Source organism: Parasteatoda tepidariorum, chromosome 5, assembly GCF_982258835.1.
Source record: "Parasteatoda tepidariorum strain Cologne lab strain chromosome 5, Ptep-v5.0, whole genome shotgun sequence".
NCBI classification, from domain to species: domain Eukaryota; kingdom Metazoa; phylum Arthropoda; class Arachnida; order Araneae; family Theridiidae; genus Parasteatoda; species Parasteatoda tepidariorum.
Genome location: NC_141759.1, coordinates 65,215,023 through 65,241,740, shown reverse-complemented (window position 1 = coordinate 65,241,740; position 26,718 = coordinate 65,215,023). Strand labels below are relative to the sequence as shown.

Sequence of the window (26,718 nt, the reverse complement as noted above, 5' to 3'; positions counted from 1 at the left end):
TATATATATATATATATATATATATATATATATATATATATATATATATATATATATATATATATATATATATATATATATATATATATATATATATATATATATATATATATATATATACATGAGGAAGTCTAACTCTCTTATTTGCATATTTTATCCATTTCGTAATTTTATATTTTAGAAGAAAAAAAGAATTTTAGAAGAATTCTTAGAAAAAAAGAGAACAAGTAGATTTCTACTTGTTCTCTGTTTTTTTTTTCGTACATAATGAATGTTACATAACTGAATTCATATTTTAAAAATCTTTACAAAAAAGCATAATACTGCAGTTGATTTAAAAACACTAGTAGTGTCGTCATCTACGCACGATACTTCTTTAAACAGTATCGAAAAAATTAAGACTGAAAGTTAAAATTAATAAAAGTTTGAGAAATTCTAACAGAAAAAATAACTATCATAAAAAGAAGCATTTAAAATTTTGTACGGAATATTTTATGAAAATAACTTTTTTCACAGAGTTCTTTATTTATAAGCCAAAATCGCATCGATTCACACTAAATAAGTTTTATTAAAAAAAAAAAAAAACACTTTATTACGCTGGAAAATGAAAATAAGATACAAATGCTTAAAACTTATACAGCCTAAAAAGCCTTTACACTGAAGCAATTGATTTATTATGGCACTACATGAAAAAATGTTATGGGATCCTATCCAATTCCATATCTTACTTTAATACTATACTTTAATATAATAATAACAATTAAATGTGCTATAAAGAAAATTACATCCATTAAATAAATTAATATATTAAATAAATTAATATATTAAATAAATTAATATATTAAATAAATTAGCTACACTGCAGAAAAGAGTTTCTCAGAATTGAAGAAAAAATGTGTCAAAATATCTTACAAAAATATAAAAACTGTTGACTTTGAAAACTACTTGTATTTAAAACGTAACAGCATGTACTCATTCTCGAGCAAAATGCTTGCGGAGGGAGTAATCAGTGAGAGATACGTTCATTGGCTGTCGGAAAGTTTCAAACTAAGAACATCCGGGTTCGTACTACGATGCTCGAACTTTCGTAGTTGTATACACCAGTCTCGGGAAAGTTAGAAAGCTTTATGTAGTGGCTACCGCAATGATACATCATGTCATACTATTTTCCATTTCAATGGCAGGGTAAACTAACCAGTGAAGGAACACTCAAGCTTCGCTTGCCTTTTAAAAATTCATATTAATTTCAAAATTCGTAATTTTAGTTAAATGACAGTGTCGACATATTTGTTAGTAAATGCAAATTATATATAAAAAAAATTGTAGAGAACTTACATAATATTGTTTTAAAGTTTCGGAGGTTCAAATAACAAGTAGTAAGAAGACCAAGTGGAGGAACAGCTCTTACCAGTGAATGAACATCCAGTAGAGGAACACTTCATTTTGGTTATTTTTTAATGCTCTTTTTGAATTTATAAGCCATACAAATATTTAAAAACAAGCCTATTCTTGAAATTATAACATATAAATACTTGGAAAATGTTAACCTTTTTTTGCTATTATGAATTAAAAATTAAGGTGTCAACATATTAACACATATTGTTCATTCACTGGGAAATAAATCTATGCCCAGTAAAAGAACATGCCTGTTCCCTCACTGGTTAGAAGTTGTTTTTCGTATTTTTAATATACTTTGGATGCGTAACATCAGTAAAGGTATAAGAAAATTAAAGTTTATCTTTTATTTTCATTAACTTAGAAAAAAAATCCAGTAAAGGAATACTTGTTCCTTCACTGGATTTTTTATCGTTTGGTGATTCAGTGAATAACCCCCCCCCCTTATCTCAGTACTTTATTATGCTATAATGCTTAAAAAAATAAAACGTAACTTTAATAACTATATTTTGAATTCACTTTTTCACAGTGAGAGAAATAAAACTATTACATGCAATTAATTCCACTTCAAACATATAAATACAAACACTCACCTTATAATTTTTTCAAAGAAGCAAGGTGTTGCTGAGATGATAACAAATTAAAAAAATTTTCCATAGAAGTCTATTTGACCAGGTAATCCAAAACATTGCTAGATGACTTGTTTGGCAGTAAGCTATTGTTACCAATCAATCTGAAGAAAAACTTTCAAATTCTTTTTTTTAATCAATATATATGAAATACTCATTCACTGGGTAGTGTTCCTTCACTGGTTGGTTTACCCTACAAGGTAGGTACTTTATTTACGTCGCACTAGAGCTGCACAATGGCTATCGGCGACTGTCTGTCAAACATCCCTGAGGATGATTCGAGGACACCATCTCAATTTCGCTCCTCTGCAGAGAAGATTACCCCCCCCCCCGCTTTGGTAGCCCGATGACCCGAACGAAATCGAGCACTTTACGGTAGAACAGTTTAAAAAGGACCAATACTGCACACCCTCGGTCCCTTCGCAGACTGATAAAAGTGCTCACCCACCTGCTTACTGACCGTAGCCAGTGATGCTCGACTTCGGTGTTCTACTGAGAACCGTGTCTTTACGATCAGTCCACTGCGGGACTCAATGGTACAAAAAGTTGCAATTTGAAAAGTATGGTCCAAATAGCGCAGTTAGGAAATCGGTAAGTTCACTTTTTGCTTATTTGGCTATATCTAAAAAACTTAGCGAATGGAATGTATGCTATGACGTGTCATTGCGGCTGCCAATGTATCAAGCTTCCTAACTCCTCCTGGACTGGGGTGTGCAAGTATGGTGGTTAGAGCAACCTACTACGAGCCCCCAGATTCTTGCTTCGAATCCTGCCTGTTGCAGATGAACAACTCTCACACATTTCTTGCCCCACACGCATTTACGTGAAAATGAATATATGCTTTTTCAGTTTTGAATACATTGGGTTTTCAAATTCGACTATTATTTATTGCGGAGGTATTTCAACACATATTCGTTCAATTTTGAAAAACTTTTTTCTCATAGTGTACATAAAGCGTGGGTGTTTACTTTTGAAATATCTGTTCTTCACGAGAAACAAAAATAAAATTGTTATTTATTTAACATTTTCCAAAAAAAAAAAAAAAGTCAGAAGTCAGAGCCTCTAGTGACTGGATATCGATTATGGTAAAATAGCCTAAAGCACAGACACAGAAAAGTTTACTAAAGATAGAAAACTCGAACTTAAAAGATTTCCTATTCTTATCATATATTTAATCTCCATGAGATTGTGATGCCACAATTGTCATTACATATTTATTTCCTATCCTTTAAAATATATTTTATTACTTAAGCTTATTTTAATTAATAGAATTATATTTGAAATAAACCAAAGATTTAATCTTTTAAAACGAACATAAAATATTTATTCTTTTCGTATAGATCAATGTAACGGATACTTTTTATTTCATTACTTGATGCAGACTTATTAATTCACTGTCGCGCCTAATCGAAAACAAAAATCTATTTATAACTTTTTAAGCTAAACTTCCAACCGAAAATATGTTTCTGTTGCATGGTTGTAATAATTTTCATAAATTTGTTGGCGACTCGTGATCGCCAAGGTATCTTTTTAATCCAATATTGATATGTTGGTTGGCTTTGTTTTGGCTATGCTTTATTTTGATAATTCGCCAATTTTCGATCTCCTACCCATACATTCTGTGTCCGCTAGGAACAATTGTATTCACTTTTTAATTCAAAATTTGCGGTGACTAGGAGTGCCCTTTGGGCCCTCCTGTCCCAGCCATCCTAACGGTTTTAAAAATGCAATCGTAACGGAATGCTCATAAAACTTCTTAATGTGGAAGTTTTCTTGATCCCTTTAGGGCAGTGGCTCTTAACCTTTTCAAGCTGCGACCCAAATTTGAGAAATATGTTCATGTCGCGACCCAAAAAAAAAGTCAAAATTAGGCTGAGTAAGCCACAATGACTTCTTCTAGGAGGTGTTGGCATTACTTATTATTTGGTGTATTACTAACTTTTTTGGTTCGAATCAGCGCGACCCAAGAAATATGCTTCGCGACCCAATGTTGGGTGGCGACCCATAGGTTAAGAACCGCTGCTTTAGGGGATTTATCTAATATATATAGTTCTCTTACGTGGCCCAAATTTTGGCTGTATTTTTTTTCCGCCGGTGGCTTTGCTTTGTTTTGTTTCTTTGTTTGACGTTTGCTTTGTTTTGTTTCCGTTATTATTTTTCTTACACGGCGAATCGACCAATGATTGCCGCTAAAAATATCACATGTCAAATCTAGCTGAGGTGGCTCGACATATAGCGCTTTTAAAAACGGAAACTGAAATAACCAGAGAGCATCAGCTGTGGCAATCTCATACTATTAAGCTAGGCACAAGTGAGTAGTCTTTGCGTCGATAGATCTCTATTTTAGTATTTTGTCGAAAGCGCTTTTTTCACGAACTTATATATTACGAATTTATTAAACGATTTTTGATTTATATCACGAATTATACTATAGCACATTTCTAATAGGTTTAACGAATTACATGTCATTTATTTGAATTCAAATTTATTTTAATGACTTAGTATTTACTAAAAAGATATAATTTTCTTTTAAAAAAAAGTATTGATATGGATTTGAATGATTGTTTTGTATTCTTAGAATTTTGTGCATTTGCAATGCACCTAAGTTAGTAGCGAGCAAAGCGATCTTGGTTTGCGAAGCAAACCATATAAGATTGCGTAGCAATTTTCGGGGGTTAGCGAGCAGGCGACGCAGCCCACTAGATTTTGATAATTTGTAATTATATATGATGGCCATTCTTTATAATCTTCACGAATTATTGTTTATTAAATTTAATTTTTACTATATGATTTATACATGAATTTCCTGGAGACTGTCATTTTGTTTCATACTTTTATTAAAAGCCAATACGAACAATAATGAATTTAAATATTTTACACTATACAAATATTGGCGGCCACTGATGGAGAACAACCTTAACCATAGCGATACATTAGACTCACTGAAACTATTGCGTTGAGTTTAAATTTGCAGGTTGCAAATAATTTTTCAGATTACCAACTTGGTATAATATGAATAACTAATTTTTATATTAACTGACAAAATCGGCTATTTGAACTGTGCCAGCCAGATTGAAAAAATATTTTCTTATTAGCCTGTAAGTTTCAGGCTTATTACTATGAGCGTACTTACCTCTAGACTAATTATAGCATACCTTGTAATCATAGTCCGATTTATTACAAGTCGTTTTTATGAGAATTATAAGCTCATTACAGTAAGCCTAAGCTGTTTCAAGCTGATTGAGTAACTTTGAGTAACACATTCTAAATAGCTAAAATTAACATAGGCTTATTGGCTTACAAATTTCAGGATCATTAATAAATACTGAATACTTTCGCTTTTAGACTGCAAAATAAACTTAACACATTATAAACTTAAACACATTATAGAACGTTACACAGATGCCCATTAGGTGTCTCGCGATATGACAATAACATTTACAAAGAGCAGGATTTTCCAAATCAACCACGATATATACTAATAAATAAAAGAATCAATTAGTATATCCAAATATTCATTCATAAATAAATAAAATTATTTAATCAATGAAGCGAATTAATACAAATTGATTAACGACTAATATTTAAAAAAAACTATTACCTTTTTATATGATTTTAATTCGTCAATGAGATAAAACAATTATTACTTCAATAAAGAATAAATACTAAAAATTAAATGTACTTTTCCTCAATATTTTTGCATTACTGTAAAAATTTATTACTGTGACCCCTTGAATATTAAATACTTTAGGAACATAGATGAAAGAGCTTCATTGTTGTTTTTTTTTACGAAATGCTTCGATTTTTATTGATTTTTTTTAAAAGAAAAATCTGGAGCGTTTTGAAGGATGTTTGTGGACTGTATGTTTCGCATGCTTATTTTTTAATATTTTTGGAATGTCATCTTCATTCTAAGAAGAAAACTTTTACTTCTTAATATCACATAACCAACATTTTTTAATGTTTATTATTAATACTATTCTATAGCGATAAAAAAAAACTTTCTTTAAGTAAAGTGAAAATGGAAATAGTTAAAATTAAATATCGATTGTTACATATCACTCTAAAATTACCACGCTTAATATTTCGAGCTAATTAAAAAAAGAAAATCAATTAAAAGAACGTACTATATTGAGTAAAGACAATGACTTAAAAATAAGGTGCAAACGACAGCATGAAAGACCAAATTTGGTGATGGTCGACTGTAACCTCACCGGGTTCGGTGAAAGTCAGATGAATGTCGCCAGTAAATGTCCATAAATACATAGTTGCTTCAGTAGATGTAGGAAATATATGCTAAATCTGATTTGCTACTAATTTGTCATTCATAAATTAGATATTCACAATCATTCATAATATTTAAGTCCACACTTTTTTATTTTAATATCCGATTATGAGAGATTACGAAAAATATTAGATGTTTTCTACTGTAGAATTTTCGCGATTAAATATATTCCCCCCGGCTTACACTTGGCCGGTATTTCTTACGGTGGAAGACGTTTTTTTTAAAGTTGTTACTCGGTATTCCCGACAAACTGATATTTCTTAAGGTTAAGTGTCACTGCTCATGATATGCTTACCCTATATTTACAACACCGATATTTTCCCCAGTTTTTCCTAATCGGATATAAAAATATCAAATGAGTACTTAAACATTGAATGAATTCATATAAAATCAGATTTCGCATACATATGAAACAGTCACCAAAAAGACTATATGGTTGTTGATGTTCATCGGTGAAATTTGGGTACTCTTAAAATACACTTCTAGAAGAATTAGGAATTCATACAAATTTAAATGTTTTTATTAAAAAGCAAAAAAAAAAAAAAAAAAAAAAAAAAGAAAGAAAGAAAGAAAGAAATTAGAAGTAATTTTCCTGCCTTTTAATAAAAAATATTACTAAAAAAATTGATTCGTTTTCTATTAAAGACATCTAATAAAAGAAACTGATTAAATTGAATTTCAGTATCCTATGGTTACTTTTAAAACTCCTGTGTGAAAATCCTTCCAGAGAGTGATTTTTCTTGAATATTTATGCATTTTAAAAAATATTTCGAATTCGTATTTTAAAAAATTTGTATTAAAATTCGCTTAATATGTATTTTAAAAAATATTCGTGTTTTAAAAAATAAAGCATTCATAAACAGAACAGTTATTATTGCAGAGATTTTATAGCCTATTTCAGTCTGGTTTTAATGGTTATATCATTTAGTTTTATCACAAGTTGACAATTCTTTCAGTTTTTTATACTCCTTTAATATAAAATATAAAATTACAGTTTGGATAACTGTAACTGTAATTTAATATAAAATATTAAATTGCAGTTTGGATAACTGTAACTGTAATTTAATATAAAATATAAAATTACAGTTTCGATGATTTAGTTCTTAATGCAATTTCTTGATCTCCAGTTCTTGAGTTTTCATCAGTTTATTTATATTCAGAGTATTGCATTGCATTAATAAATGTTATTCATTCACATGACTTAGGAAAGAAAAATAACACTCATGTAGGGAATTTCTTGTTGGCTTACATTGTTGTAAAAAAAAGAGATCACCCTACGCTAAGAGATATCGTTTGCCAAAAATATGTAATAAATAATCAGGATGTTTCTTTAAATATCTTATTTTATTTTATAACCATCGTTAAACATTTTAGTCATCCTATCCAATCCAGAAGACAAAGGAACTTCTTGATCAAGTATAGGGAGAAATTTGCTTTCGTAGAGGTTTTTTCGATGGAACTTACACACATTTGAGTTACATGGAGAGGGAAACCACGAAAACCTCCCACGATTAGCCTGACTGCAAGGAAATTCTAACCCATGAAGCGTCTACCACTGATAATATTTTACATCACCACCGTGTTTGGCGCGAATTGGATACGGAGTTCGTATCGACGAACCATCGCTGGGATTCGAACACAGTTTACCTTATTGGAAAACGAACGCTCTATCCCCTAAGCCACCACGGCTCACTCTTTAAATATCGTCTTGGATACTTTTTGGCATAACATTCTTTAAAATTATGAAATGTTCTAAAATAATTTGCAAAAAGGAACCAGATAAGGCCAGGCATAAGATTCAAGAAACATTATTATTTCGTCTTTTAATCTGTTTCAGTTAATGTTTTGCATTTCATTTACTTATTTCTCAAACAATATTAAATGTATTCTAATGAAAAGATATTGTACTCAAATATACTGTATTATAATTCTAAGTTTTGAAACAGAAATCGGAAAAGAACAAGAAAATAAATTATACACTGTTAAATATACCGGATCAAATTATGCTGAAATATATCGGCACCCTTGGTACCTGTACTCTTTACAGTAAAATTCATTTTTACCATAAAATTTTATGGAACAAAAAATCTGATATTGAATTTTTACAATAATAGTTATTGGTTATAAAAATGGATTTTAAGGTAAAATTATTTTAAGGATGGTACACGCAAGTTGCAGGTATTTTTTTACCGCAATTTCAACCATTATTTTTCTTCACTGTATTTTAGAAAGATTTGCCTACTGGCCTGTTCAGGCGTTAGGTAACTGCCCTTTTTATCAGAAAGATTCTATGCAAGGCATCAGAAGGCTGGGCAAGGCAAAGAATCGTGGGCAAGGCATGGATGTTCTTTCATTCTCTGTACTATCTGTCCTTACTGTAGGAGCAACGTTGGCCCACCTAATATGGTGCCCCTGAAAGAGTGGCCAACAAATTTGCCCTTCAGATGCCTGTATGACCAAGGTCATTATCCTGGTGGGCATTGGAAAAAAATTATTTTTATAAAGATTTCATAGGTGAGTCACCGAATAAGAGTTTTCCACACTGTTGTACAGTTTTTTAAAAATTAAATTAAGAAATTAAAATGCTTGAAATTTAAAAAGATTTATTACTTTAGCTTAGAAGGAAATTTTATTTAATGCGTTATACTTTCTTACAAATTATGCTTGCAAATTTAAAGTATGCAAACTATGATTTATGACGAAAATTAAACTGAGGTAAGACTTATCAAGTTACTCACACCTAAGTCAACAATTCATTTAAAATAGTTTGCATTTTTACACCAAATAAGCAGTAGTCTTCTATGTGGTAATAATTTTTTACTTTCATTTAACTCTAATTGATTCGAAAGATTTATAAAAATAAAAATGCGTTTTATTTACAGTTTGTAAAATTCTATTTTGTATTTTGTTTTGCAACTAATATTAAAGTATGTACAAAAATTAATCTTTATTTGTGTAATAACGTTTATAAACACGGATCTTTATCGAGCAAAAATTTTTATTTCATAATTAGAGCAAGATATCAAATAAATCCTGAATAAAGAATTTTCACTGTTGTAATATTTTTCTTTTGTTTGACTCATGGGACTCTAATTCAAAGTAATTAAAAATTTAAATGCATAAAATACGCTTCATTTCCAGTTTGAAACTCAAATTTTGCATAATTTTATATATATTACATATTTTTAGAGGGAGGAAAATTCTGTTTTGTTAATTTAACAATGAAGTAATACACTAATTTCCATCGAACCGCGAAACATTCTTACACAATCATGAGGAGTTATTTAAGCATATTCGGCTGTTAAATTCGATAAATATAATTTTCATTTAATGACTTTTATTCCGTGAGCATTTTTATAAGTGCATAATAAGTGTTAATAGGAGGTGTCAAGCACGATGTTTTATTCTATGAAGTCATTGCAATAGTTAAATACTATTTTTGTAAATATAACTATTTTCTATGATTATGAATTTTTATGATTCATAAATTATAATTCTTAAAATTTTCACTGATCAATAACTCATTTTAGTCTCAGTTATTTGTGCAAAATAATGAGAAATACTTTAATTTCAGCATTTCATTATAATTTGGTTTTGAAAATTATATTTTGAATAGGAAATCGCAATTTAGTCGTTTGATTAAAGTGACATCCATTGGAACTGAGATTAGAAATTGGTTTAATTACAATTATTTAGATTGGTTTAGTTAGCTTGGTTTAGTTATATTGATTTAACTACATTGAATGGGTTACAAATAAAGGCATTTTCCATTAAAGTTTCTGAGAAATTGAAATGAGATGTTTCATTATTCATCATTAAAGTGTTTCGGAGAAGTTTTTTATCGGAATAAATAATTTTTGTAAAATTTTTAATGCGTTTGTAATGATATAAAGGTTCACAAAACGTAATTAAAAGTAAAAATTGCATGTTTTTTATTTTTATTATCATTCATCATAATTAAACTGTCTTAAATATTAAAGAAACCAAATTAATTCTCTGTCTGAGAAAATTATTTCCTTTCATTTAAGGCTGAATAAAAGGGATTGTAATTTTGAATATTGAAAAAATTTTTTTAAATTAATTATTAGAATACTGTGTAAAATAACAGTAAATTTCGTTGTTCTAGATTTCACACACACACAGCACTAGAAATCCTCTTTTTTTAAAGAAAAAAAATTATAATTAAGAAATTTCTGACTTACGGCAAAGTTTTTGCTAAATTATGGAAGGTTATTCATTGAATAAAACGATAATTTATTAATAAAAATTTTTATCTGAAGATTATTCTTCTAAATTTTTTTAAATTGAAGGAAGAAAAGATTTCATTACACTAATGCGTCATTTTATTGATTCATCATATTATGATAATTTCAATCACATTAAAAATGCTTAATGATAATTTTCTTAAAATTTTATTAATTTGTTATTTTCTGATAATTTCAGTTACGCTAAGATGTTAAATGCTAAAATTTTTTACACTGTATTGATTTATCATTCTGTATTAAAGTCAGTTATGCTAAAAATGTTCAATGCTAAATGAAATTTACAATTTATTGGTTTGATATTCCATAATAATTTCGAGTATGCTAAATTTTAAGAAAAATATTTATTTGTTATTTTGTGATAGTTTTAGTTATGCTAAGAATGATCAATACTATTTTTTTGTTGATTCGTTATTCTGTGATAATTTTAATAAAGCTAAAATATGTCCAGGAGAAATTTTTTTAAATTTTATTGATTTGTTATTATGTGATAATTTCAATTATTTTAAAAATGTGCAATGCCAATTTTTTTTATAATTTATCTTTTTAGGATATATTATTTGCTCCAGAAATGATGCAAATACAAAAGCCAATAATGAAATTGAAATTCATAAATCATTAACACAATAAGAATACTAAAATTTGAAAGTACGTACATAGAAAAAACTTTTTATGTCACCAAATTTGTAGCTTCAATATGCAAAGGGAAATGTTAAGCTCATTTTAGTTATGTGAATAATTCAGCAAAAAAAATGTTAAAACCTAAAACTGGTGGTTGCTTTGTAGAGGAAAAAATAAAAAAGTATTATAAAAAAGAATGAAAATCATTTTATTAGCGTATTATTATGCAACTGTTGCTAGTCAAATCTTGTATTCGCGCAGTTTCAGCTTTCTAAAAAAATATCTCAAAGCCATTTAAGAGATGCAATTTCTATTTTGAATTCCATCCTTACCCATATTGAGCAGAGTTTTTCAAATTATGGTAGAACAGATTATCGTAAACGTTAAGGTATACCTATTTTTCAGTACAATCGCTATTGGATGTTAAATTGGGAAAAGAGAAAAACTATTTTCAAATGATATTTGAAAGTGAAAAAAAAGCATTTGAAACATATTTATTACAAAAGAAAATGTTAGTTTAAAAATATAACAAGTTTTGAATCGTAAAATTCCCTTGCAATTTAAGCTGAAATCTTACATTGAGTACAAACTATTGTTTATGGGAAAGAGTTCGCAGGAATGTTGCCAAATAACAGAAAAAGAAAACAGTGAAAAGACTCACTTTTAAAATAAATAAATACAAGATATATAAATAAATAGCTCAAATACATTTATATGGTTTCTCTTTTACGGAGAAAAAAAATGCTTTCACAATCACCATACTTGTAGGGTAAAGACATTTCTGATGAAAACTTTGTGCTGTTTTTTCTCATTTTTATGCTATTTAGTCTGCAATGTGACAAAAAAGCAATTTTTTTACATTAAGTATAGCAACCCTGTTAATGTATCTGAACACAGTTTATATATTTATTGTTGCACACCCATGGCTACGATTTGATATGAACCCGCTACCTTTATTTTAAATAGCCTTTGGCTAAGATTAAGCTGCTGTAGAAATAATTTAAAAAATCAGAACTATTCCAAAATTTTTTTTAATTTTCATTTATTGATACACACACATATGATGACTTGTGAGTTTAATTCAAAATACCTTTTATAAACCCTATTCAAGTTTAAGAAAAGATCAATCTAATTGGAGGAAAGCATTGCAAACGTGCATCTATGGCAACGTGGAGGTATCTGGTTCGTGTCCCACCGTGTACCAGGCTGTATGCGTGTGCTATTTTTCTCTATCTTGCGTAATATGTATGTATCTGTATCTTGACAAAGACATATTGTCCGAGCTTTGTCATGAGGATAAAAGCCAGCATATGTGTGCGAAAAACTAAATTAATAAATATAAATAAAATAGATGCATTCAGGAAGCCCGGTAGCTGCACCCGTGCAACTGGTCCTGGGTTCCATCCTCGGCCGGGCATGTTGACTCAGATTCTTAGAGAGTAGCAAGCATGCTTGGGAACTGAACACTGGGGGTTTCACGTTCGGCTGACCACCTAATTGGAACATCTGCTACTGCACCCTAGAGCCCAAGGTCAAGAAAACGGAGATAGGCACAGTAGGCCTTGGCCCTCTATGGGGTGTCGCGCCACTGAGTTTAGTTTTAGATGTATTCAGTGTTTACGGTGGGATTTGAACCAGCTCGTCGCTTTTATTTCAGGATATTGGGATAACCCATAAATAGAAGTTTTATTTACCCTGGTGTATTATATTTTAGTGACATATAAGCTATTGATTTAGTTCAGCATTGTCCAGGCATTTGTACATTTACAAATGCATATTTTTTTATATATAATTTAAAATGTTAGCAGATATTAACTTACAGCTTGCATGGGTAAAAACCAAATAACCGACAAGAAATAAAATTTACAAGCGTTTGCCAAATAAAATAGAGGTTATCAAAATAAAAATTTTTGCGTCATCTCAAACTATCTTAGCACTGTTAAAATTACTAACTTTTTGCTTAAAATTACCAAATTTTACCGCACTTACAACTAAACAGCATAGAAATAAAACCCATATTTTATTATTAATTTCTCTAAAAAGTCAGAACCCAGTGCTTCTGTAAAAATTAAATTTTTTTGGGTGTTCTCATAGAGCAAGAAACACAGTAAATTTGACAAAGTTCTGTTAGTTTGGAGCATAATTTTGTTCTCAGTCTTAGTTTTCTTAATTCCGCAAACAATTTTTAATCTTAATATATATTTACTGAGTTCTGTAGGTGGTTTCGAAATTAAGACACAAAAAGAATATATTTTCTTCAATTATTTAAATTTAATGTTTCAGTTTCAGACATTAAAAACACAAATACAAAAGTTTTTTTTGTAAGGATAACGTTGATGGAGAAAAAAAATTCTGAAAATTTAAAAGAAAATTCTGGTAAAATTAAGGTACTGTGTGGTAATGGCATTTCCGGTAAAAGGAAAAAAACATAATTTTGGTTAATAAAGCCAAATTAAAAAGTATTTAAACCGATCGCTTAGTAATTTTTCAGTTTATATATTAACGATTTACAGAAAATTCTAGTTTAAAAATTATATAGTTCACAATTATATAGTGTGTAATTTATTACACATTTTTTTATTTTTACTAAGTTTTTCTGGAATTTATTGCCAATTTTATCAAAACCAATACCAAAGAGGTTTGGTAAAGACGTAAATGTATATGCATTATGACGTAATGTATATGCATTACAAAATGTATTTATAAAATTTTAAATTAATTAAATACACTTTTGAATTTCTTTTTAAATATCGATTGGAAAATAGCAGTCGCAACAATTGAAATGAAAATATTATCAGAAATTTTAATAATGTCAGTTACAATCAAAATTATACAAACTTCAACCCTTGTACTTTTGTGGGAAGACAAAGATAGCATTTAAGAATGAAAAAATAATAGTACTTAAAATATTTATAAAAATTTCAGATAAATCTTCTTTACATTTTTTCTATCGTTTTGGAAACTTGAAAATCGCATTTCATAAATAAATTCCAGGAATGAGCTAGATATAAAATATGAACCAATTAAAGTCTTAGCAACGAACTTTGCGCCCCATAGCCTTAAAAATTCAATGCTTGATGTTGAATAAAATCGCTAAATACTAATATAGGAATAGTATATAAACACTGAATAACTTGGGATGTGAATATGAAACTATTTGTTTGTTCTTTCGCTGCTTCAACGATCTTGCGACAATAGAGAACTTTGTAATCAGAACTGCTTAAATATTTTAGTTGAAATAAATTTATTATACATCGTCCGTACTATTTATTGAATGAATACAGTTCCTTGGCGAACTTACAATATAATTTGAGTAGTAACCTATTGTCTTTTACATTGTTTAAGCAATAAAAATGGGAATCTTAGTAGAAAAATATCATGCGTCATTAGTATACTGTTATCAAATGATTATATAATTTCCTTCCAACAGTCATTTTCCTTAATAATGTATAATTAAAATATAATTAATGTTTCATCTTGAATGTTTTTTTATCACTTATTTTTTGTTCTTCTTGTTGTTAAAGATGGAATCTCAAAATAGACTTTTTATTTATAGATATCCGGAAAAGCAGACCAATTAAGAAACAAATAAATATTTCATACTCAAAAGAAAGCCAAATAGAAAACTGTTAAATTATGAATTACACAATCAATTTGTTTAGAATAACATGAGTTAAGGCAAAAGATATAAAATTTTGCTATCAAGCCTAGAATTAATCACTTACATTTTGCAGTTTATCTAACAGGGTTAAAACATGCAATTACGTTTGAATTTGTTCAACAGAAAATTTTATACCATACTTTCAAGAACATTCCATTTAGATTTGGCAATATATATCTTTAACTATCTGATCTCAGTTACAAGAATGAGACAGTAGTACACGCGAGAAAAAACTGAAGAAGTGGTGATAAATTTGAAGTGTTGTTTTAAAGCCCCTTCAAACAAACCATAAACCTTTCTATGAATTTAGAGTGTTTTCTAAAACTCTTCCGTCATTAAAAAAAAAAAAAAAAAAAAAAACGGTCGAAGTGTATTAAATTCGTAGAAAAGCTGTAATTTTAAACTATATATACTATCATACCGTAAATAATTAGTTAGGTTTTAAGAGGGACAAGTAGTTTAAAAGAATTATGAGTACTGAAAGAGCTTTAATCCTGCTGAGTAACTTTTGGGAGAACTGAAAAGTAGACTAGCTTCAATTTTTAGAATAAGTGAAAAATAATTAAAAAGGTAATAAAAATGCTTATGATCTATTACCAAGACTCTAAGTAATAGTATAAGATATATATTTTCAATTTTCTTTTTTTTTGGAAAGTTGAAAAAATAATTTTTGCGATTTCGTTTTTACTTAAACCATTTCGATATTGGATGCAAACAATTTTTTTTCCTGATTGTTTCAGCTTACGTGTAGTAAATAAACACAATATTATTTTTCTTAATATTTTCTTTACCAATATATATATATATATATATATATATATATATATATATATATATATATATATATATATATATATATATATATATATATATATATATATATATATATATATATATATGATGCCATAATTGGTATACACATATTTATTTTCTATCTTTTAAAATATCTTTCATTACTTAAGCTGATTTTTTATTAATAGAATTATATATATATATATATATATATATATATATATATATTTACAATAATTTTTTAAAAGTATTTAAAAAACATAATTTTTAATACCTCAAAAAAAAAATTTAATTAAAATTTGGAAAAAAAAAACTAAGAAAAGATGTAATCTCTTCATCAGCTCACACGATTATATCCGCAAAAGGAGTGCTTTCTAATATTGTATTAATATAGCCAAAGCAAAATATATCAATACAACAGTGTGAGGAGCACTCAAAAAAATTTAAACGAAATTGGAACATATTAAGTAAAAAATATGTACGGCAAAGCAAACAAATATATCAAGCAAAAAACTGAAAATAAAATGTAAAGAGATTAGAGAACAGTACACGAAGGGAAATATACATAGTGAGGAGCGAATTAAATGAACTTACGCGTACCGGAATCTTTCAAGAATGATTTATAATATTTTCGTAATAGGATTGCCAGATTACAATATATGAAAACAGAAGCATAAATAAAGTGATATCTTATGGCACGCTCTTACTGCAAAACTGAAGCGCGTCTAATTTGTTAGTTACCTTGGGTGGGCCCGAAAATGGATGCGCGCAAGGTAATAATATAATACAGGATAATTTAAAGTTTGTAATTAAAAAGTTTGATAATTTAAAAAAAAAAAAAAAAAAAAAAAAAAAACAGGATTTACTTGTTTTGAATTGATTTTTAGCAGGAGCCAAATTATTATTGCTTCTGAAATCCAAATATTAGGCTCAAAGAGCAATGCCCTAAACACAAAAAATAATAAAACTTATTAATTATTTTCGTTTTTCTCCTTGTTTTTATTGTGCTATATATATATATATATATATATATATATATATATATATATATATATATATATATATATATATATATATATATATATATATATATATACATAAGTACAAAATGAAGATAAAAGCAAGGAAAAATTATAGACATAAGAAAAAAAGTTGGGGGGGGGGGAATTAATAATTAAAAAAATAACAAACAACTGACACAAAAAAAAAATTATGAAATTTTATTTAAAAACCGGAAGATAAAAAAACCGGAAGAAAAAAAAAGATATAATATTTTCATCAGCCCACACGATTATATCCGCAAAAAAGAGTGCTTTTTGATATTGTATCAATGTAGTCAAAGCAAAATATATTAATACAATAGTGTGAGGAGCACTCAAAAATTTTTTTTTGCAAAAATTACAAAAAATAAAATAGAACACAATAAGTAAAGATAACACGTGAAAACAGAAAATAAAATAAAAGAAAAAGAAAAAACAGTATAAAATATACACTATAAAGCAGGTAGCGAAATCAGAAGTACTTACATGTACGGGAAATTTTTCAAGAATGATTTAAAAATGTTTTCGCAACAAGATTGCCAGATTGCAAAATATGAAAATAAAAGCGCAAATTGAGTGTAAATAGAGGGTTTCAAAGTTCCGTTCTTACTGCATTGCTGAAGTGATTTGTTATTCTGTGCATTGATTTGTTAGTTACCAAGGATGGGCCCGAAATGGATATGCGCAAGGTAATATTATGCTGGATAATTTAAAAAAATTTGACCATAAATAGTTTTAGGAAATAGATGTTTAGTTAAGAAAAAATATAAAATAAAAAAGAGAAACAAAAATTGCTTGATTTACAAATAATTTTAGCCACGGATTTGCCCGAAATGGATTTGCACATTTCGGGCCAATCCGTGGATAAAATCATTTATATATATATATATATATACTATATATATGACATTGATGAAGACTTCAATATGTAAGAGTTCTTAGAGATTTTTTTTTTCGTTTTCTATTTTTGTAACTATTATATAATAATATGGTGTAATATTGTATTAAAGATTATTTTTTCGAAGAAGCACATGTCATACGAAAATAAACAAAAGATACGAATACAAATAATACACATTAACACAACATGTTTTAAAATGGAAAGTTCGATTATTATTTAGACATTAGCGTATGCGTACAGTATATATGCATGACGCCAGAATTACATCAAAAAATACCATAATCGGTGTCGATATCCTCTCATGGCCTCCATACCTCCTCTCATCAGAAGTTTTATTCTTTAAAACATGTTTCTTTTACTTTAGAGACTAAATTATATTAATCAATTGCTGTCTGATGAGCAAAGCAGTAATTTTTTCTTCTTTATAAAGCGCAAAAATGAACAAGAATAGCGTAATTAGTAAGGGCAAATGATTCCTTTAAAATTATTCAAGTAATGAAGACATTAAACTCACAAACTTTATGAAAAACAGGAGAACCACCTTGAACTGTTGAACAATTTCTTAGCACCACAGTCTGCCAAGTCTACGTCACCTTTCGTTCTATTGTAGTAAGTGACAGTGCTCGGCTTTTACTTCGTGCTATCTTCTGTTATCACAATCATAAAAACGAAATTCCAAATATTTCAGCTTTGTTCTTTCTTTTACATCTATATAGTAAGTTTTTTTGATGTTTTTATCTTACAGTGCATGTCATGACAAATAAGTGACATGAAAAAAAGTCATGTCATGACAAATAAAGTGACATGACAAAAAAGTCGTGCTATGACAAAATGTAATGTTATGACGAAAATGATACTGCGGTAGGAGAAAATTTTCTCTTGTTCCGGCGTACTATCCCAATTAGGTGGGTTTTACTCAGCTTTAAGTTTTGAAATACTAATTAAAACTTTAATCATAAGACTCTGCGCAATGCTACAAGCTTCTTGAGGTCCATCGTTCAAAGTTAGGACACTGGAACCAGCATTCCAAGAATTGAAAAATCGTTCAATCAGATCTCATAAGAAAGTTGCGGGAATCCTCAGACCATGCCGTTTAACAAAAAAAATATTTAATTAATTTTAAACTTAAAGCAAAACTCTTTTTAACAGTTGAAAGAAATTGCAAGAAAGAGGCAAAATTAGACGTAGAACATTATGTATTATAATGTAATGTAGTTATGTATCAATAATATCATATAATTACGTAATTATTTTATAAAATAAAGCCTTATGAAAACGGAAACTGCTGAATTAAATTAGCTAGGAAAAAAACATAATTCTTTAATCGATTTCAGGAAACGCTGGCGTTGGTAAACAAATAGCTTACTTTCTTTCTCCTCACTTAGAATGACGACTGTCTGCAACTTGCATCATGTGAATTCTCATAATTACACAAGTGAATCTCATAGTAACACAATCAAACATCCTGTTTTAGTCCTGTAATCCTGTTTCATACAACTCACCCCTACTTAGCAGGACTAATGCTTTGTCAGCAGATCAGGATTCAAATATCTTATTTAATGACAAGAATTTCCCTTGACGATAATCATATAAATCAATGAGTAGTTCTCATTTTTATCACATTTATTTTGTTGGAGAGAATACTCAGTGAGAACGTAATTTTTTTAAAAACATTAAAATGAATCTCAAACATTTTCCTTTCTCAAAAATAAGACTTTGCTTTATATTTGTAACCATTTTCAAAACTATCATAGAATGCTCTTTGAGAAATAATATGTCAATATCTATTAGGTCCGTAATGTTAATCATGCAACTTAATAAACTTATTATCATAAATAAAAATAAAATGACATAAAAATAACCTATTATTCCGCCACGGATAAAATAATTCTGTTAAATTTACCGTACAGTAAGGTAGTAACGTGTCTGCTAAAAAAACTTGTTTCCGATAATAAAACTCATTATATACAGTATTTAAACCACTTATTTGGTAATTTGTACTTTCATTTGTTTTCCCGTTTCTGTGTTTTAAAATTATAATTCTTATTACCACACGATTTGTAAAAAAACAGAACTAAGAATTAAATTTAACCAAATAAATGACTTTTATGCCATGCTCTGAAGTATCATGATAAAATTACATAATTTTACCAAATTTTGTTTTAAATCATAAAACCATTTTTTTTTCTGTTAATTTTAACAAGATCATTACCAAAGTACTTCGGAAAACCATATCGAGCTTTTTAGTGTTTCCATAGAGCCAGAAAAACGGTAAATTGTATCATATTCTGGTAGTTTTAACCATACCTTTTTTTCTCGATGCTACAACGCATCATTTAATTCTAAGTGCTAGCCTTTGAAAGACTGAATAAATATGATATTTCCTTTACTGAACGATAATTAATAAAGACTTTGGTCAAACAGAATATTATGAATTATATTGTCTATTTATAATTTTTTTAGATCTCTACAATGAACTTAAATATCAATTTAAAAATAACATCACTTTTATTTTATTTGAGTTCGAAAAAATTTTACAGGTCACCTTATAATAGTACAACCAAGCTGTGATTATAAATTAGTGTAGTAGAGATAAATCACGTAGTTAAGATCGGCTTTTTTTGGTTAAAGATAAAACACATAAATATGAAAGGTATGATGCGCTATCTTTCATATCTAGATTTGTATATTAGTATAAAACGCTATATGTCATGAAGTATCTAGACAGAGAAGGTGGTTTCGATTTTTTTATTATTTCTTAAGAAGCAAATTTCAATGAGAATTTATTATACTTAAGTCACTGGCAATGTAGTTACTTATTTCAATAGTTCAATAAAATTAATGTCATATTTTTTTTTTTACTATACGTAATTCTATTACATTTTTGCTAGATGATTTCTAAATGCATTTAACTATGCATATCCATTATTTATGTAAATACTGAAAGTAGATACTTATTAGATTTCATATATCTCGAAAACTACTGTATTTTAGTAATAAATAAAACTATTAAACACAAAATAGCATTGCGCTTATCATTGAACGTTAAAATTAGGACATTTTAGGTTTAAATAAATTGTCCTCTTTGCAATGTATCTGGTTTTTTGTGTTGTGAGCTTCGTAAATATTCCATAATATTTATATATTAGTAAAACTTCTTATAATCTATTTAAAATTAATTACATGGAATATTATAAATACGGAATATTACTCATACGAAATATTTCACAGAATATTAATCAAGTTGTCTTAAGTCGCTAGCTGATGCAAATTAGGTTCACAATAAATAAAAAAATTTTCCAATTACACTAACAACATTTATTAATTATGAAACAACTGTACTCTACTGTATTAAGCAATAATTTTTAACTTAAATAGTCTCTTATCATTTGGAAAATAGTTGAGTCACTGGCGTGGCATTCTCCGTAACTTTTCCACCTTACAGGATTATTTTATATAATGCATATTTTTTATTTTTATAATTATAATTTATAATTTGTAAGAACTTTAGTTAAGTGGTGCTAAATTACTGCCTGTTTAGACTCTATTTTTTTTGTTTTACGCATCTTAATTACATTTGCTTTTACTTTTTATGAACTAAGTTTTGTTTTGTTGTTTTTTCAATCAAGTTCTAATGAAGTTCTTCTGTTCTATTAATCAATTACTATACTTTTAATCAAGAGTCTGATATTTTTGTATGTAATCTTTGTAATAATTAATCTTTGTTTTTTTCATTAAAGTTTCCATAATAATTAATATGCAAAAAGTTCAGGAAGTTAGTTTGGTATATATATATATATATATATATATATATATATATATATATATATATATATATATATATATATATATATATATATATATATATATATATATATATATATATATATATATATATATATATATATATATATATATATATATATATATATATATATATATGGGTCATTCTCACGAAAACTGTCATTTTTCAGTTCATAAAATCCCAAAAAAGTAAAGTGAATAAAAAGCTCTGAAACTTTTTATATTAATAGAAATATGTAATGGCATTATAAAGAAAGTATATATCTTATAAATTATACTTAATATTTAAATTAATTAAATTTTTAAATAATTAATTTATAATTAATTAATTTATAATTAATTAATTTATAATAATTAATTCATTAATTTAATTAATTTATAATTAATTAATTTATAATAATTAATTCATTAATTTAATAAATAAATTAATTAATTTAATAAATTAATTAATTTAATAAATTAATTTATTAATTTTTTAATTTATTTTTCAAATTAATTAATAAGTAAATTAATTATTTTCACTATTTAAAAAGTGAGGGAATGGCACTAATAGTGAGGGAATGATATTTTATTTTAATACATGTTTTTATCCAAGTTACATCTACCTAAAGTTTGAAAATGATAACATACTAAGTATATCTAATATTTATTATAATTAAGTCTTATATATTTAATAGTTTTTACAGGTTTGGGAAATAAAATTGGCTTTCACGATTGAACAAAAAAAATTTATAATCTTGAATCATTCCCTCACTTCAGCGTCATTCCCTCACTTTATACACTAGTGAGGGAATGACGAATTCAATAAAATTTAAAAATAACATTTAGGCCTAATTAATTTCTGAAGTCAATCACATACAATTATATTCATACAAGAAAGCAACATATAATTATCCACTTTCTCGATGAAGTTGTATTTTATTTTACTCTAAAAAATGACATGAGGGAATGACAAATGTAAAAAATTTTACCTAGTTTGATTCATTCAAATTTATTGCACAGCAAAGCTTCTTTAAGTTGAAGATGGAAACTTACTGCAATTTTGTTCTATGATGACAGTTGTTAACTTCTGAAGTTTTTATTAAAATGTTTTTATTCTAAGAAGATTGCAGGGGATAAGAACATTGCTGTGAGGGAATGACGTGAAACACTGGGGACAAAGTTTAAAATAGTGCTGTGTTAATATTTTTATCAGAAATTAAATTTAAAATTGATTTTCTGAATCCTATATTTCAGTATTCTGAAATAAAAAACACGAATTTGTAAAAAAAAAAATTTATTTCAGAAACAATTTTTTTCTTTTTTCAAATCAGCAGTGGGGACAAGTGAGGGAATGACATATTGGTATATTTTAATTACCTAAAATAAGACCAATAGTAACCGACCTACCCCCGAAGGAGATTGCGGATAAGAGTTTCAGGCGTTTGCACGTGACTAAACACTACCAAACTACAGAAAAGTAAAAGTACTAAATTAAAAAGATTAAAACACATAGGAAAAATCCCAAAATCGAAAAAGTAAAATAAAAATAAAACAGAATAATGATTAAAAGTGCTTAAAACATCAAAGTGGATAAAATCAACCGACAATAAAAGTGTCAAAAATACAGGTAAAAACATATAAAAGTAAGGTCAGGTAAAACATCAAATGGTAAAATATGAAAAATCACATTAAAAAAAAAAAAAGACTAAAATAAGCCCAGTAGAATAAATAAAATAGTCGACTAAAAGTTCAAGTGTCTCCCTTTCAAGGCTAAGTGCCTCTAAGATTAAAATGTTCTAAGGTAAACCAAAGTTTCACTGAGATGATAACACTCAACGATGACACCAGGTAAGACAGAGGGTGCTGAATTTGACCAAGAGCAAGATTTCATTTCGAATGTCCCATGTATAATGAAGATGCCAGTTCAAGGGGAGAATAAAATCATGGAAACGGCAAGTGCCGAAGTAAAATACTAAAGGCAAAAATTTAAAACCAGAAAACCTAAAAGCCGAAAGTTTAAAAATAAGACCAGATAAAATTAGTCAGGTGTGCTCGAGGGTATATTTAAGAATTTCGATGATTTTCTCCCTGCAGTCAATATCAGCATAAAGTTGATGTTGAGTGTATTGATCCCATTTTCTGCCACTGATCCTCTGGAATTTGGGACAAAATTTTATGAGGTGGTCAATGTCTTGTACTCTGCCACAAAATTTACAATTTGCTCGTTTATTGAAGAATTTCTGCTGATATATTCCGAAAACCCCGTGGCCCGATAAGAATTGGTTTAAATAGAAGTTTGACTGCAGGCGAGTTAGTGTGGGATCTTTAAAGAAATTATATGTCTGCCTGCCCTTTGTTGATTCACTCCAATCAATTTTCCATTTATTCATTGTGGTTTGCCTGATGTATCTAATAATGAATGTTCTTTCCACTGGGAGAATCGTTCCCACCCGGCTGAAGCTCGTGGCCTTTTTGGCTTGCTGATCCGCCTCCTCGTTACCTTCAATTCCAATGTGTGCTTTGACCCAGTAAAGTCTAATACTTGGTGTTATATTTACTTTGATCTCTTCAATAATCTTACTTCGATTTCTTGGGTCATTTAGACTTTGTAACGAGGACAGCGAGTCAGTATAAATTTTCGCATCTTTGTAATTTTTGTTTTTGATGTAAATGACAGCTTGTTTAATAGCCTCCAGCTCCGCCAGGTAAATACTTGCTTCATCGTTTAATCTATTGGAGATTAGATCGATTGTAAGTCCATTTTGCTTCACGACGATTGCGTATCCTATTTTACTCTGCATTGGTTCGCCACCATTATCATCAATTTTTAAAAGTAAGCCTAAAATAAATAAAAAATAAAAATTGATAATTTTATTTTTATTCTTTTGTTAGCTTGCATTCTGATGGACACTTTCCCTGAATTTTTTTTCGTAAGCTGTAAAACAAACATAAAATATACTGGGACATGAAAATGACTGTTTTTGTGAGAATGGCCCATATATATATACATATTCGAATATATATATCATATATCGAATATATATATATATATATATATATATATAAAAGTTCAAAATGAAGATAAAACAAAGGAATATTATAGACATATGAAAAAGGGGAGGAAAATAATAATTAAAAAAATAACAAACAACTGATCAAAAAAAAAAAAAAGGATGAAATTTTTCCGGTTCAGCCCACGCGATTATATTCGCAAAAAAGTGTGCTTTCTGATATTGTATCAATATAGTCAAAGCAAAATATATTAAAACAATAGTGTAAGGAGCACTCAAAATTTTTTTTTACAAAAATTACAACAAATAAAATGGAACACAATAAGTAAAAATAACACGTAAAAACAGAATATATATATATATATATATATATATATATATATATATATATATATATATATATATATATATATATATATATATATATATATATATATATATATATATATATATATATATATATATATATATATATATATATATATATATATATATATATATATATATATATATATATATATATATATATATATATATATATATATATATATATATATATATATATATATATATATATATATATATATATATATATATATATATATATATATATATATAATATATATATATATATATATATATATATATATATATATATATATATATATATATATATATATATATATATATATATATATATATATATATATATATATATATATATATATATCCAGTTTTATTTCCCCCTTTAAGTAGCATGAAATAAGGCTTCACTAACGGCTGAGACTTCTTTAAATTAAAAATTGAAAAAAAAAAAGAATTTTTTTTCATAAAATATGAATAAAAAGCTAGTTATAAGTTGATAAAATAAACATATAATTTTAATAAGAAAACTATGATATAAAAATGAATACAGATAAAATTTTACTGATAAGGTTCCACTGTTTCGAAATCAAACTGAAAACAACGAAAAGTGTAGTGGGGTTATTGATCATTGATGAGAGGGGTAAAACTAGGTCAAAGCTATTTGTCTATTAAACTAGGTCAAAGCTATTTGTCTATTAACTTGGTCAAAGCTATTAAACTAGGTCAAAGCTATCAAACTAGGTCAAAGTTATCAAAGGTATTCGAAAAGTAAGAAGAAGGTTAGACTCTGAAGTAAGATTCTAAAATGCAAGAAATGATAAAAATAAGGAAAAAGGAAACAGTTTTTTTTTAAACGTTTAACTTCTTCAGAAACGTGATCATGTATACGTGATTGCAAGATTCTTTCTTCACGGTATCATATATCAGGCGAGCTTATCTGATTCTAGCCCATTTTAGACCACGCATGGAAATTTTATAAAATTTCGTATTATTTTCATCGAAATAAGACACATTAGGATGCAAAATTCATTAAGGCACAAAAGAAAATTTTGTGCTTGAAAAATGTTTTATTTGAGAAATAAAACTGTACATATGAGAACCAATGGCCAAATGAATGGACAAATTATTAAGTTTATCACTAGTTTTTTTATGACATTTGCTTTATTTTTTTTATTTATTTACAGAACTTGCAACTTTAATTCATCCTAAAAACATATGTTTCAATTTTAAATGAAATAATTATACAGTTTCAAAATGTCAAAATTGTCCATAACCATTTCAAGTTAGAGAAACAAAAATAACGAAACTAGTTAGAAAGTGTTCCAGTTGAATTACTAATATTTTACGGACGTCTTCGAAACTCTAGACAATAGCAGACAGACAAAAGGATTGAAAAATAATGTCAGAATTTTAATAAAAATATATTTATAGAAATGCTGCGTTTCGCATATTTGGTCGAAAATGGGTAATTGTGGTACTCGATGTAATTCGATGTGGTACACATTTATGTGTTCAATGTGATACTCTCAATGTGTTACTGTCATGGTAATCTTATATTAGTACGCATACGTACGCGAAAACTCGGAAATTGCTTGCCAGCGAAGAGCTTCTTTCTTTTCTTGTCGGCCCTTCAGAGGTTACAAAATAAGAAATCAAAAACACTTTTCGTAATTATTGATGCCATCTCAAATTAAAATTCTTGATGATCCAAGTTAATGATTAACTTAAAATTCTTGAGGGCAAAAAGTGAAAGCTTATATTTTATAAAAATTTAAAATTAAACTGTAAAGAATTAGATCCTACATCAATTTTACTCTGCTTAGGTATTACGAGTTTCTGTCAAAAGACAGATATCCGATATTAGTGTTCATAGGAAATTGCCCATTTATGTGTATTATGAAGTCAAAATCTATTTATTAACTACCAAAACGTAGGTTATCACTTTTAACCTCCAAGGTTTCCATTTATT

At 27.7% G+C, this 26,718-nt stretch overlaps 1 protein-coding gene across 1 annotated transcript; it reads right to left on the bottom strand.

Moving 5' to 3' along the window:
• Positions 1–23,414: 23,414 nt before the first annotated feature.
• Positions 23,415–24,173, bottom strand: LOC147809431 (uncharacterized). Its single transcript, XM_087162804.1, has one exon. It carries the CDS (start codon positions 24,171–24,173, stop codon positions 23,415–23,417), a length of 759 nt encoding a protein of 252 aa, XP_087018930.1.
• Between the last annotated feature and the right edge of the window lie 2,545 nt (positions 24,174–26,718).